This window comes from Stegostoma tigrinum, chromosome 11 (assembly GCF_030684315.1).
Source record: "Stegostoma tigrinum isolate sSteTig4 chromosome 11, sSteTig4.hap1, whole genome shotgun sequence".
Classification (NCBI taxonomy): domain Eukaryota; kingdom Metazoa; phylum Chordata; class Chondrichthyes; order Orectolobiformes; family Stegostomatidae; genus Stegostoma; species Stegostoma tigrinum.
In genome coordinates this window covers 4,201,060-4,216,434 of record NC_081364.1, presented here as the reverse complement: position 1 = coordinate 4,216,434, position 15,375 = coordinate 4,201,060, and the positions used below count along the sequence as shown (strand labels likewise).

Genomic DNA, 15,375 nt, shown 5'->3' with positions numbered 1-15,375 from the left:
TAAACTTTTTTTTCCCCCACAGCAACAAAGCAGTTCTTGGGTTACCTGTAGTGTTTTTTTTTTGTTGAGACAAAATAGAACATAGTCAAGTGCCAAACTTTTGTTCATCAAATTTTAACTTTTAACAAGTGATCTGACTAATGATACCCATTATTCCACTTAGGGCACCAACTACAGCTTGTCTACTTGTATCACTTTATTAACGGTGGTACGTGAATCTTATCTTTGGATGTCTATTTATACTGGATGCCCATAATCTTACAATGTCTTTCCTGCTCCTTGAAATTTGAGTTACAGTTGGGAGTGCTGAAATATTTAACCAGGCTGCTTCAACTGTTAATTTGGTTTTGCCAGCAGTTAACTTGTCAGTGAACCGGCGTCCCTTAATCCTAGCATGTCCGTAATTTTTCATTAGCTCGACTTGAGAATTATCCCCACGTTGTTCTGTCACAATCATCTCCTAAATAATTTAAAATCCGTGACTACTACTATCTCTGCAGCCTGTCCCAGCCCTGTAACCCATCTTTTGTTGTCAGGTCTTCTATATTACCTTCTGCTCACCTCAAAGAGGCAAATGTACGCTTACAGCACATGACTGCAGCTATTCAAGAATTTAGCGCACTTTTACCTTCTTGAGGGCAGCTACTAACATGCAATAAATGATGGGCTCGTCAGTGACACCCGTGTCTGATGAGTAATTTTATTTTTAAAAATTCAGTTTCAAATGAACTATCTAGAATATTCTCTTCCCCATCATCTTGGAAAGCTTATTTAAAATTCAGTGCTTTTTAGCTAAGGCTTCAGATAGCGTTCTTAAATTTTTCCTGACCCCATTAAATGCCAAGTTCCATGTCAATGTTGTGGTATTCATTATTAGTTCTATAAACTTTTTTATTTTACATAGAAAATAGCAAGAATAGGCTATTATACTCTTCAAGCCAGCCTCGCTATTGTGTGATCATGGCTGATCATCCGACTCAGTATCCTGTTCCTGCTTTCTCCCTGTACCATTTGATTGCCTTAACCTAAAGAGCTTATTTCTAACTACTACTTTAAAAATATTTGATGTTTTGTCCTCAATCACTTTCTGTGGTGGAGAATTCCACAGGTTCAACATTCTCTGGATGAAGAAAGTTCTCCTCATCTCAGTCTTAAATGGCCTACCACATATCCTTAAGCTGTGACCCCTGGTTCTGGACTCCCCATCAGCAGCGTTCTTCTTACCTTTGCATGTGAGCAGATGTAGAATCACACAGTCTCCCAGCCTCCCCGTGTTTGCTGATGTATTAGTCCATGTCAAAATTAACATGTTGTAAGAAATAATTTTTTAAAGATATTTTAGAGATGACTGGCTCAGTAGCAACCCCCTTGCCTACGAGTCAAAAGGTTCAATGCCCATTCCAGGACTTGATCCCAAAAATGTGCAATTGGACATTACAAAACAGTGTTGAGGGAATACAACGTTGTCTGAGGAGCCATCTTTCTAATAAGATGTTTAGCAAAGGCCGCATCAGTCAGCTTGGGTGGAAGTAAAAGATCCTATGGCCGCATTCCAAAGAAGCACATGGAAGATTTTCTGACCCATCAACAAAACAGATTAGTTGGTCATTATCAAATTACAGCATAAATTACATCAATGACAGCATAAGACCATGAGACAAAGCAGCAGAATTAGGTCATTCAGCCCATCAAGTCTGCTTCGCCATTCAATCATGCCTGAAATTTCTCAGCCCCAATTTCCCGTCTTCTCCCCATAAACTTGAATCCCCTTAACAATCAAGTGCCTTTCTGTCTCCATCTTAAATATATTCGATGACCTGGCATCCACAGCCTTCTGTGGAAATTAATTCCATAGATTCACCACTCTGTGGCTGAAGAAATTTCTCCTCATCTCCATTCTAAAGGGTCTTACTTTACTCTACAGCTGTGCCTTTTGGCCGTAGTCTGTCCTGCTAATGGAAACATCTTCCCAATATCCGCTGTACCTTTGTCTTTCAGTGTTCTATAAGTTTCAATTAGATCTCCCCCTCATCCTTCTAAACTCCAATTATAGACCCAGAATCCTGAGATGTTTCTCATATGTTGAACCTTTCATTCTTCAGATCGTTCTCATGAACCTCCTCTAGACCCGTTCCAGGGCCAGTATATCCTTCCTGAGATACGGGGTTCAAATGTACCCTGAATATTCAAATATGGTCTGACCAGAGACTGATAAAGCCTCAGAAGTACATTTCTACATTTATATTCTAGTCCTTTCGAATTAAATGCCAATATTCAATTTGCCATCCTAACAACAACTCAACCTGCAAGCTGAATCCTGGACTAGGACACCCAAGTCCCTTTGCACTTCAGATTTCTGAATTTCCTCCCCATTCAGAAAATAGTCTCTGCCTCTATTCTTCCTTTCAAATTGCGTGATTACTCACTTTACCACGTACTACATAGAACAATACAACGGAGAACAGGCTCTTTGGCCCTCGATGTTGCGCCGACCTATGAACTAATCTAAGCCCATCCCCCTACACTATCCCATCATCATCCATCTGCTTATCCAAGGACTGTTTAAATGCCTCTAATGTGGCTGAGTTAACTACATTGGCAAGCAGGGTGTTCCACGCCCTTACCACTCTGAGTAAAGAACCTGTCTCTGACATTTGTCTTAAATCTATCACCCCTCAATTTGTAGCTGTGCCCCCTCGTACAAGCTGACGTCATCATCCTCGGAAAAAGACTCTCACTGTCCACCCTATCTAATCCTCTGATCATCTTGTGTGTCTCTAAATCCCCTCTTAGCCTCCTTCTCTCCAATGAGAACAGACCCAAGTCCATCAGCCTTTCTTCATAAGACCTTCGCTCCAGACCAGACCATCCTGGTAAATCTCCTTTGCACCTTTTCCAATGCTTCCACATCCTTCCTGTAATGGGGCGACGAGAACTGCACGCAATGTTCCAAGTGAGGCCGCTCTAGCGTTTTGTACAGTTACAGCATGACATCATGGCTCCGGAACTCAATCCCCCTACCAATAAAACCTAACACACCATAAGCCTTCTTAACAGCACTATCAACCTGGGTGGCAACTTTCAGGGGTCTATGTACATGGACACCAAGATCCCTCTGCACATCCATACTACCAAGAATCTTTCCATTGACCCAGTATTCTGCCTTCCTATTATTCTTCCCAAAGTGAATCACCTCACATTTATCCACATTGAACTCCATTTGCCACCTTTCTGCCCAATTCTGCAGTTTATCCAAGTCTCCCTGCAACCTACAACATTCTTCCATACTGTCCACCACTCCACCGACTTTAGTGTCATCTGCAAACTTACTAACCCATCCACCTATGCCTGCATCCAAGTCATTTATAAAAATGACAAACAGGAGTGGACCCAAAACAGATTCTTGAAGCACACCATCTGCCATCCTAATTCCATCTGCCACTTCATTTTCTACTCTCTAATCTGGTTTAAATCCCGCTGTAGGCTTCCCGTCTCCTCAATACTACCTGTCCCTCCACCTATCTTTGTACCATCTGCAAACTTAGCAGAATGCTGTCAGTTGTTTCATCTAGATTATTAATGTATAAAATGAAAAGTTGTGCTCCCAACACTGACCCTTGCAGAATGCCACTAGTCATTGGCTGCTGTCCTGAGAAGGACCCTTTTACCCCCACTCTGCTTTCTGCCAATCTTCCATCCATGCTAGGACTTTGCCTGTATCACCATGGGCTGTTATCTTACTCAGCAGCCTCCTGTGCAGTACCTTGTCAGTGGCCTTCTAGAAGTCCAAGTAGATAACATCCGTTAGCTCTCCTTTGTCTAACCTGCTTGTTACCACCTCAAATAGGATGTTGCTAGTGTTTTCCACTCTAAAGACTGATGCAAAGGACTTGTTCAGTTCCTCAGCCATTTCTTTATTCCCCATTGCTACTTCTCTATTGTCATTTTCCAGCAGCCTAATGCCCCACTTTTTTGCGTATCTTTTGCACTTTTATATATCTAAAGAATTCTTGCAATCTTCTTTTTATATTTCTGGCTAGCTTATCCTCCTACTTAGTCTTCTCCCTCGTTTATTTCTTTTTTTTAAGTTGTCCTTCACATTGTATGCTTTCTGTTATGTTTTTATGCTATCTCTGACTTCCCTTATCAGCCATGTTGCGTCGCCCTCCCTTTAATATGCTCCTTAATCCTAGGGATGAATTTTGTGCTGTTTCCTGAATTACTCCCAGAAACTTCTGACATTGCTGTTCTTCTGTCATTCCTGCTAAGCTCCTCTCCCAGTCAATTCTGGTCAGCTCCTCCCTCACGCCTATGTAATTGCCTGTATTCAACTGTAATACTGTTATATCTAATTACATCTCATCAATGCAAGTCTGTTATGTTTTTGCTGTGATAAAGTCCTATGTAAGTAAAATAATAGGCCTTATTTAGTACATTGATATTGGGGTACAGTAGGGAAATGTCACTTTCTATCTTTTTTTGTTCGCCTTTAGCAACCAATCAGTGGTTCATCCCAGCGGTGAGGGGGGACATTCCGGCAGGCTGTGCGGCTTACGGATTCGTATGTGATGGTACTCGACTGTTGGTGTTCGGTGGCATGGTGGAGTATGGAAAGTACAGCAATGAGCTCTATGAGCTGCAGGTAACGTATTGCTTATGAAGTGTTTTTTGAGGCATCCTGAGAAATTAAGATAAAATAACTTTTTCTTTTACATCGATACAATTTTTTTGTCTAATGGGTGACATCTCCTGATGTCTATAACACAAAATAACTCTCTGCAGAATTAGTAGGAACTGCCGATGCTGGAGAATCTGAGATAAAAAAAGTGTAGAGCTGGATGAACACAGTAGGAGAAGCAGCGTCAGAGGAGCAGGAAAACTGACGTTTCGGATCTGGACCCTTCTTCAGAAATGGGCTCTATTTCTGAAGAAGGGTCCAAACCCAAAATGTCAGCTTTCCTGCTTCTCTGATTCTCCTTAGCCTGCTGTGTTCATCCAGCTCTACACCTTGTTACCTCTGCAGTATTAGCTCAGCTTTCTTTTGGAGAACCAGCAGGAGTTAGGGCAAATAATATGTGAAAATCTGAAGATTTCCCTCAGAAAAGTACCTGCATGATTTCAACTGTGTTTCAAGTGAAAGACTGCAATATTAACTGATCTTGCTACTTGTGTGTTTTTTTTTTAAACTTTGTTTCTGCCACCCCTTCCCTGCATAAAGTTTGGGAGTTTTTAAAAAAGTGTTTCCCCACCTGCTATTGTTCAGCTGACATTCATCAACAGACCAGAGATTGAGCATGAAATTGAATTATAGGGAGAAGTTGGCCAGAGTAGGACTTTATTCTGTTGGAGAATGAAGGGTGACCTTATTGAGGTGTATAAAATCATGAGGAGCATAGATAGAATGAGTAAATATAGTCTTTTTCCCAGGGATGGGGAGCTGAAAACTGGAGGGCATAATTTTAAGGAGGACCTGAGGGACAACTTCTTCACACAGAGTGGTGCATATATGAAATGGGCTGCTGGAGAAAGTGGTTGAGGCAGGTACAAGAGCAGCATTTTAAAAAAAAACATTTGGATTGGTACATGGATGAGAATGGTTTAGAGGGATATAGACCAAATGTGGGCAATTGGAACTTGCTGAGTGGGTACCGTAGTCAGCATTGACTATTTTGGACTGAAAGGCATGTTTCCGTGCTTTATTACTCTAAGTAGTACATGGATTGATCATGTGTAGCCACTGACTCGTTAGGCAAGTCGATCTCTTGTTGGAAAGTTCTTGGTATGTGTTCAATGAAATATTCCTCATAGTTCATGAACTTTACAGTCTTACAGTATTTTTGGGGTTGTTTTGTGTTTTTGGGCTTGTTTCATGTTTAGGCTCTTCAGCCACATATTAACATCACTGGAACACTTTAACTCTTCAGTTCCAGGAAATATTTTCCAAAATAAAATTGAGTCCATGGAGCTTTCAGCACATTCATACTGTTGTGTTCAAAACAAATTCTCTATGATACAGTCTGAATAAATCATACAAATCATACATTGTTGAACAGGCCCTTCAGCCCGTTGAACTGCACTGCCAAATCTGCAATAAATCTAAAGTAGTCCCATTTTCTAGCTCTAGACAAATAGCCTTGAATATTATGACATTTCAAGTCCTCATCCAAGCACTTAACTACAATCTTAACCTACCTGTTATTTTCAGTGATTTGTGGACAAACACCCTGAGATTCCAAGATAGCAAGGTGTAGAGCTGGATGAACAGAGTAGGCCAAGCAGCCTCATAGGAGCAAGAAGGCTGACGTTTCAGGCCTAGATCCTTTATCAGAAAATGATGAATGTTCAGATGTTGCGTGCTTTTCCCTTTTTTAATTATTAATCTACCACGTGGGATCTTGTTAATGGCCTTGCTGAAATTCTTTTAAACTACAACAACTGCACTATCCTCATTCCAGACACTTAATCACCTCATCAGAAAGTTTCGCCATATTTGTTAGGCATGACCTCTGTCTGACAAAGCCATACTGATTATCCCTGATCAAACCTTGCCTCTCTAAATGGAGATTTAATTCACTCCTTCGGAATTTTCTCAAATACTTTTCCTACAACTGATTTGAGACTCACTGGTCTGTAATTCCCCAGATTACATCAATTGCACTTCAGGAAAAGAGGGACCACATAAGCTGTCCTCCAGTCCCCTGGCACCACCTCTGTGTGTCATGTCTTTTGCTTACAGTAGAAACAATTTAAAAAGACACAAAGACATTGGACTCTTTGCAATGACTTCCTAATGACATGATTAATTTAAGCATTTTGATGTTGCACCATACACTTTGAACCAGCTAATCAGCAAAATTTGTTTGTCTATTGTTCTGAAGTTCTCAGTGACCAGAATACTTCCATAGAGACATTACATTTACAAGAATAGAGGACAGGAAATTTTCTCTCGTTTTAAAAATTTTGGAAGGTGGATGGGAGGAGAACTAGCTCTGAGATCAGGAATTGCTGGCTGTCCGTACAATAACTTATTCATCCAAGAACAATGGATTATTCCAGATCACTAGGCTCTACAATAGTGCAGTAGATAATTCATGCATGAGTGTTCAGTCTTGTTTAAAAACTAATAGTGATTTTGTTCCATTAGTTTAAATGTTTAGCATTCCATGTGACACTAATTTTGTTTTGCCTGCTGAAAGGGTAATGATCTAGGTTAGTGTATAATTCCACTCAGCAGGTAACCACTCTGTGCAAATGCACAACCCAACTGAGAATCTGTCTTTTCATGGAACCCTTCACAGCTAAGCTATAATTACTTCTACTCACCTGTTCAGACATGCTAAATTTCCAGGGCAGGTGGGACTTGAAGTTGGATTTTTTGGTCCAGAGATAGGTGTACCATAATAACTCTCAAATGCTTTATTTTGGTGTCCATGAGAATGCAAGCAACGGTGAATGTAATACCCACCTCACTGCATGTGCAGTTTTGTAGGAGCTGGGATAGTAAAGAGAAGAGGGGAAAATCATTGGCTGTTAATAAGAAGTGGCAGCTCGAGTCAACTTTTCACTTTTTTACCCTGGATGTGCAAAGGTCATTTACAGAATCCTACCTTGCTGAAACCAACTAATTTCATCACAATCAAACTTGGAATCCTACTGTTTGAAAAGGAAGTTTTTTTTTACCCCCTCTCCCCTGAATAAATGCAGGTAGTTGTGGTAAAAGGGTTAAGAACCACACTGTCCTTCTTAGAAAATTATTTGAAGGCATTTTTAAGTTGTCTTTTGGATTTATTTTAATTTTATCAAATCTATTGTGAAATACAAAAGGCTTTTATTATCTATATTTGTGCTGGTAAAGTATGTTTTAGTCATACAGCTGTTCTCTTATGAATGAGACTCCTGTCCAAGATTAGCCTGCAGTACTAATTTTGAAATCTTAACATAGTTTTGACACTCTCTAAGGCTGTGAAATCAACATCACAGCTGGGTAATATTCAGGGAAGAAATCAGCAATTATTAATGTTACTCTACTCTTGTTTTCCAGGCTAGCAGATGGGAATGGAAAAAGTTGAAAGCCAAAGCTCCCAAAAATGGTCCCCCACCATGTGCTCGTCTTGGACATTGCTTTTCTGTAATTGACAATAAATGTTATTTATTTGGGGGATTAGCTAATGACAGTGAAGATCCAAAAAACAATATTCCGCGGTAAGAAACCTGGGTGATTTCTCTCTTTCAAAACTTCTCCTTTTTCAACCTTGATAGTCATCCAGAATTTAAAACGTGATAGTGAGTTAATTCCAAGAGAGCAACATATTTGATTAAGTTGTGAAGAGAAAATGAAAGATGCTTTCTGATTTAGTATTAAAGAGGCACGGCCGCATCCTGGAATTGAGAACGAAACCAGTTCAGCTTTGTGTTTCTGCTGACTATCTGAGACCATTGTCAAGGCCATGAGTCCTTTTCCTGTGATTGTAAGAACGCATGATGCAGGGATAGCATCATGTATTGTCTTTAAAAACAAGTCAATTCTTTTTAGTTTGAACTTGCACTTTGAGAAGATAAATTCACACTTTTTGTGCAGGGAGCAAATGAGAAATAAAACACGCACGGTTGTTTATTTCACCAGCAACTTAAATTGTGGGCTATTCACAGTCTGACTTCTCAACTTCAGCCTGAAGGTACTGTGGAAGCCTGACTCAAATGGCGGTTTCTAACTTAAACGTCAGTAGTGTTATTTATGACTATGTGAAGCCTGCATTTTGAGATTTTTTAACTGTCACATTGGTTACATTGTGAATGTAGAGTGCAATGAAAATCTGTAAATGTTGGTTAAGATTTAGATTATTTTCAGTTAAAGTTATGGAAGACCTACTCCGTGATCTTCCAGCAATTCTAGTGATAATCCTTCTGAAAAATAATAGAGAAAGCACAGAAAATCTTCAGTGGGAGAAGCCAAAAGAAGAGGGCTGAATGTTAAAATTGCACATTATATACATGGTACGTTGAATTAAATTAGCATAAGAAGCAGAATGTTCAAGTTACAGCGATTCTGTGAAATCAGGAAACGTGTTTTCGTACAAAAATAGTGGAGTGATGAAACTCTTCCCTCGAGTCTGTGGAATGATTCAAATTTTATGGTACTGGGATCCAGATGTTTTTATTAGGTTGGGGTTTCAAGGCATTGGAACAAAGGCAATTAATTGGAGAAGGGTCACTGGATCTGAAACATTAACTTTGCTTTCTCTTCTCATGCCACCAGGGCTGAGTTTTTCCAGCAATTACTGTTCTGGTTGCAAGTAGATGGAGTTTAAGGTGTGATTTAATTGAGAGGCTGAATAACTGATTTTTGTTCCTCTGGTCTTGTCAGATTGCAGTCCTCATAAGCCAGACAAGTTAGGAATTGTAGGTTCCCTTCCCTGAAGGTTGTCGATAACTAACTGTTTGTGCTCATGATAGAATGGTAGCTTTCACTATCCTTTCTCTCCTAGATGATGCTGGTTTGGCCAGCGATTTTATTGTCCATCTCTGTTTAGCTTTGAGAACATGCTGGTAAGCAGCAACCATCAAGTACTGCGATTTATTTATTGTGGATACCCCCCCCCCCCCCCCAAACCCCATTAAGCAAATGATTCACAGACTTTCATCCAGCAATATTGAATGAACAGCAGCAATATACTTCAAAGACAAGATGGGAGTGTAGCTTGGAAGGGAGCCTGCAGGGGTTGGCAGTGAAGGTGCTGTCCCAGGAGCAATTGTGATTTTCTGCAGTGTATTTTGTCGATGATACTTGCTGCTGCTACTGAGTGTCAGTGATGGAGGGAATGATTTTTTGTGGATATGATGCCAATCAAGCAGGCTTCTTTGTCATGGATGGTATTAAGTTTCTTGCATGTTGTTGGAGCTGCAATCATCCATACAATTGGGGTATATTCCATCATGGTCCTGACATGTGCCTTGTAGATGGTGAACAGGCTTTGGGGAGTCAGGAGGTGAATTACTCACTACAGAATTCCTAGCCTCTGGCCTGCACTAGTAGCCACAATGTTTATATAGTGTGTCCAATTCAGTCTCTGGTCAATGACAACTTCCAGCATGTTGATGTTGGTAGATTCAGCAATGATTATGCCATTGTCTGTCAAGGATGAAAGTCAGAATCTCTCTTGTTAGAGATAGTCATTGACGTCATTCGTGTGGTATAAAGTTAGTTGCCAATTGTCAGCCCAAATCTGGATATAAGACCACATGATGTGAAAGCAGAAGGAGGTTAAGAGGTGACCTAATAGAGACATACAGGATGATTAGAGGACTAGATAGGGGGGACGGTGGGAGCCTTTTTCCTCGGATGGAGATGGCTAGCACAAGGGGACATAGCTTTAAATTGAGGGGTAATAGATACAGGACACGTGTCAGAGGTAGGTTCTTTACTCAGAGTAGTAAGGGCGTGGAATGCCCTGCCTGCAACAGTAGTAGACTTGCCAACCTTAAGGGCATTTAAATAGTCATTGGATAAACATATGAATGATAATGGATTGTATAGGTTAGATGGGCTTCAGTTTGGTTTCACAGGTCAGTGCAACACCGAGGTCCGAAGGGCCTGTACTGTGCTCTATGTTCTATGCTCTAGGCCGTACTGCCTGTCGAGTCTATTCTGCTATTCGCTGAGATCATGGTTGATCTGATAATTCTTAACTTTGCTTTTTTGCCTTCCCACCCCTCCTACCTGCTTTCCTTGATATTTTCCAGATTCATATTTAAGCATAAATTGCTCCATCTGTTTACGTTACCTATTCAGTAAAGTGTGATGTATGATGTGATTTATATAAGTTTAACATAATTTAATTTTGAGGTTTATGCTGGCTGGGTGTAGGTTTCCATTGATCTGAAGAGGTTAAATGACTAATTTGTAAACATTTCTGTAGCCACAGTATTTTATTTTGAAACACAGTACCCAAGAGTGCAATAGGTTTTCGTTTACATTGGGACGATTTGAGTAAACCAAATAAACAATTGTTCACTGGACTCCAGTTTAACTGTTTGAGGATTGATTTTTCTTTTCTTTTGACTAGCTTGCAGGAAAAAATGATTTACTTTCAGTTTGGCAGTTTTCTGTGATTCTTGGCTGAATCTGGGTGCGTCAAGCAGTTGCACTTTAGAAACGAATAGTTTAGAATTGTTACAAATCGGTTACCTCAATGTAAATAGTTTGGTAAATGTTCCAAACCAGAAGTGTTTGTTTGAAATCCTGAAATGAGTATTTGAAACTGAAAATGTTTTTAAGCTCAGTTGTATGAAGGTTCCAGGAAGAGACCGCATCCAACTCGCAAGACTAGTTTAAGTCCCAGTTAAATTAAGCCCTTATAGGAGTAATAGAGAAGGGAATGCTCTCCGGTGTGCATAATGTAAAGGAGTGCTTTTAATATTAATGGAGTTATATTTTTGCCATGTGTTTTTAAATTTTAATTTGCACATAACACAAGTTTTAAAGCAAAATGCTATGAATACTGGAAAACAGAAAGAGACACAGAATATTGGAGAAATTAGGCAGATCTGGCAGAACCTCTTGGAGAGACAAACTGAGTTAATATTTCAAGTCCAGTATGACTTCGGAACCAACTCCAAAATGTTAACTCTGTTTCACTCTCATCAGATGCTGTCTAATCTGCTGAGTTTCTCCAGCATTCTGCATATGTTTGTATCTAAATGGTTTGCTTTACTCCAACTTAATTTTTTTCACATAATAACTTCTTCAGTTTAATTTTGAAACCAAATCTGCAGCATTACATGTTTATCTTTTAAGTGAGGCCAACTTATTTAAAAAGAAGAATAAATCAAAATATGATCCCTCAAACAGTCTGGGATCTGTCTTGTCCAGTAATGACATCAGCTGGAATCATGACCAAAGTATCTGCAGAATTGAGCATAAAATCTAAATATTCTGATTTTCATTCAAAAATACTTTGTCCTTTTTTTTTTGTAAGGTATTTGAATGACCTGTATATATTGGAACTGAAGCCAGGGTCGGGGGTTGTGGGATGGGACATACCGGTCACCTATGGCTCACCACCGCCACCCAGAGAGTCTCACACGGCAGTCGTGTATCGCAACAAAGACAATAAAAAACCAAAGCTTGTCATCTATGGTGGAATGAGTGGCTGTCGACTTGGAGATCTGTGGATACTGGATATTGGTAAATTTACTATTCTATTTCTGTGCTGTTGACAAATCTGTTTTAGGAGCTCTAACGTTTGAAAATGCTCTAGTGAAGTGGACTGTATGGCTTCTGCGCGCTACTTTCTGGATAATCATACCACATCTGGTGAAGACTTGCTGAAATCGAGTCCAGTATCCCCATTTTTATAAGCTAGAAAAACTGATTTTTGTTTGCTTTCAACTTTATTTAGAGGCCTGATTTGCATCTCCCCTTTGGGCTATCATAGCAACAACACAGGTAATTAAGATTAGGTAACTTTGCATAGAAAAATGGTCCAGCATCGGACCTCTGATCTTATGGTTGTGCCATCAACTGAACTGTAGAAACTTGTTACCTGCTTCCACCCTTTAGTTAGATTTCTGCCTGCCCTGTCTCCTGACAAGTGCCAGTGCTTGCTGATGTATGTCTCTATTCTCCAGTAACTCACCAGAATAAGGATATAAAGTAACTTCGTGTTCAAGTCTAGTCTGTTTTGGCAGATAATTTGGGAATAGAGGAAATCATTGTCAAGTGGGTCTTCATCTGTTTTAATGTGCCCCATGCACAGAAGCATCTGTGTAGTTTCCAGAAGAGATAGCTGATAAGAGACCTGTATCTGTTCAGGTGACTCCTATGTGTGGGCAGCATTTTTTTGCTCCACTTCCATTTACTCAACCTTCATTTACTCACTAAATTAATTCCTTAATCATCAGAATTTTAAAGTTTTAGATTTTGATAAAATTTTTGATTGGAAAGATGTTTCAATCCTAGAACAATAGGACACAGATGGACAAGATGCTGCTTGGCCTGCTGTGTTCATCCAGCTCCACACTTTGTTATCTCGGATTCTCCAGCATCTGCAGTTCCCATTATCTCCGACACAGAAGGAAGCCATTTGTCTTGTCCTGAGCCAAGTCTTTGTAAGAGGCATATAATCAGTTCTGTTTGGACTGCTGTTTCTTCATGGCCCTGCAAGTTGCCCTTCACCTCCCTACACCACCCCCCTTCCTCCCACCCACATCAAGTATTTAATCCTATGAGGAGTAGCTGTATTTTTAAATGTCCTCTTTGATTCTCATCTGATTCTTTAGTCACTTAGCAAAAAAAGACGCCTGTTTGCCCATCCTGCCTTCTGAAGTAATGTTTCACACATTTATTCACCAAATGCTTGTATTCTATAAGGTTAACAAGATTCTTCAATATGTTTTATTTGTATGATGCAGAGACCTTAACATGGAATAAACCAGAAGTTGCTGGAGTTCCACCACTGCCCCGAAGCCTACACTCTGCTACGATGATTGGGAGCAGGTGAGAATCTATTCTATGAAGCATCTTGCATATAATTCTTAAGAACTACACTGCCAACTATACTTACAACACGCTGAATTTTATTGTACCCATCTTTCCCTTCCCAGAATGTATGTTTTCGGTGGCTGGGTCCCCCTTGTGCTGGAAGATGTCAAAGCTCCTACGCATGAGAAAGAGTGGAAATGCACAAATACTCTAGCATGCCTGGATCTGGGTATGATGTGTTGCCTTGTAACTATTCCACTTACTGGCGCTTTTTAATCATTGTCCTTACGCTGTTATATTAATTGGAGATCTTCAGTGGAAGAGTAAGTTTAAAGTTTTGGCAGAGATCTGTAGCTTGGGTTGAGGGTGAGGTTGTTGACTTGCTCACCGAGCTGGTTTGTTTTTGTGCTGACATTTTGTCACCATGCTAGGTGACATCATCAGTGGAGCCTCTGATGATGTGATGTTATTCTTCTCCACTTGGGATATATACTGTCCGGTCCATTATGAGATGACTTTCTTCAGCCAGAGAGTGGTAGGCTTGTGGAATTCATTGCCACAGAGTGCACTGGAGGCTGGAACGTTAGATGCCTTCAAGGCAGAGATCGATAAATTCTTGATCTCACAAGGAATCAAGGGCTACGGGGAGAGTGCAGGGAAGTGGAGTTGAAATGCCATCAGCCATGATTTAAATGGCGGGGTGGACTTGTTGGGCCAAATGGCCTTATTTCCACTCCTGTGCCTTCTGGTCTTATGAGATTATGGTGAGTAGTGTTATATCTAGTTTTGATCTGTGTTTCAAAACTGGAAATGACACTACTCACCATAACGGACCGGACAGTAGAAATTCCAAGCAGAGTAAAATAGCATCACTTCGTTGGAAGCTTCACTGATGTCGCCTAGCATGGTGATGAAACGTCCAAACAAAAGCAAGTCAACAACCTCACGAACAGAGTAAGTGACAAAGTTAGCGTCTTGTATACTTGCCATTGAAATTCATTGTAACTTGGGAGTTATGACAAGGTATTGTGCTCTTGCAACTGGGAGTAAAGGAATCAAATGCTATGTAAACCAGTGAACTTTGTCCTCTATCTGTCATTTGAACCGTGCTTTGAGATTACTGACATAAACAATCCTATACAGCTCTAATTTTTCAAAGGTGTTATCTTGGAGATGGAATAGGTTGAAGTTTGGGAGTAGGGTGGTGATAGGTGACCTTAGAAACTTTTAAATTATATTTCCCCTTTTTGATTCTGAATGATCCCCATTCTCTTTCCTTATTCTTTGAATGAAATGTCTACATTGCTGGCAAGACCAGCAATTAGCCCTTGAACTGAATGGTTTGCCAGACCATTTGGGTGAACATCTAGGAGTCAACCACATCCTGGAGTCCTTTGTAGGCCAGAGCCAATAAAAATGGCAAATTTCCTTCCCTAAAGTGGTTTGTGAACTAGATGGGATTTTTACAACCTTTTATGCTGATTTTGTGGTCATCATTATTGAGCCTGCCTTCAAATTCATAATTAATTGGGAGAAAATATGAAAGAACTGTGAATACTGTAAATCAGAGACAAAAACAGAAATTGCTGGAAAGCACAATAAGTCTGGAGAGAAATCAAATTTAAACATTTTTGGTTGCATGACCCTTCCTCAGAATTGATGAGCTCCTCAGAACTTAATTATCAAATTTAATTTGCACCAGCTGCTATGGTGGGATTTGAACTCATGTCCCCACAACGTTAATTTGGGCCTTTGGCTTACTAGCTCTTTACCGTTACCATACATCATTGTCGCCTCCTCAATAACCTCATGGACAACATGACGTGAATGCAAACAATCATTCTTGTGTGGGTTTTGCTGCACCAACATGCCTTCAAGACTCTATCGATCTCATT

General features: G+C 40.1%; 1 protein-coding gene across 3 annotated transcripts in view; it reads left to right on the top strand.

The window, feature by feature from the left end:
- LOC125460308 (host cell factor 1-like) overlaps positions 1 to 15,375 on the top strand; it is a 106,098-nt gene that overhangs the window by 14,231 nt on the left and 76,492 nt on the right. For all 3 annotated transcript variants that reach the window (XM_048547648.2, XM_059649718.1, XM_048547649.1), the window contains 5 exons: positions 4,494 to 4,642; positions 8,042 to 8,202; positions 11,976 to 12,184; positions 13,411 to 13,495; positions 13,603 to 13,709. In XM_048547648.2, the coding sequence (XP_048403605.1) occupies positions 4,494 to 4,642; positions 8,042 to 8,202; positions 11,976 to 12,184; positions 13,411 to 13,495; positions 13,603 to 13,709 (711 nt within the window). The remainder of the gene's footprint in view (positions 1 to 4,493; positions 4,643 to 8,041; positions 8,203 to 11,975; positions 12,185 to 13,410; positions 13,496 to 13,602; positions 13,710 to 15,375) is intronic.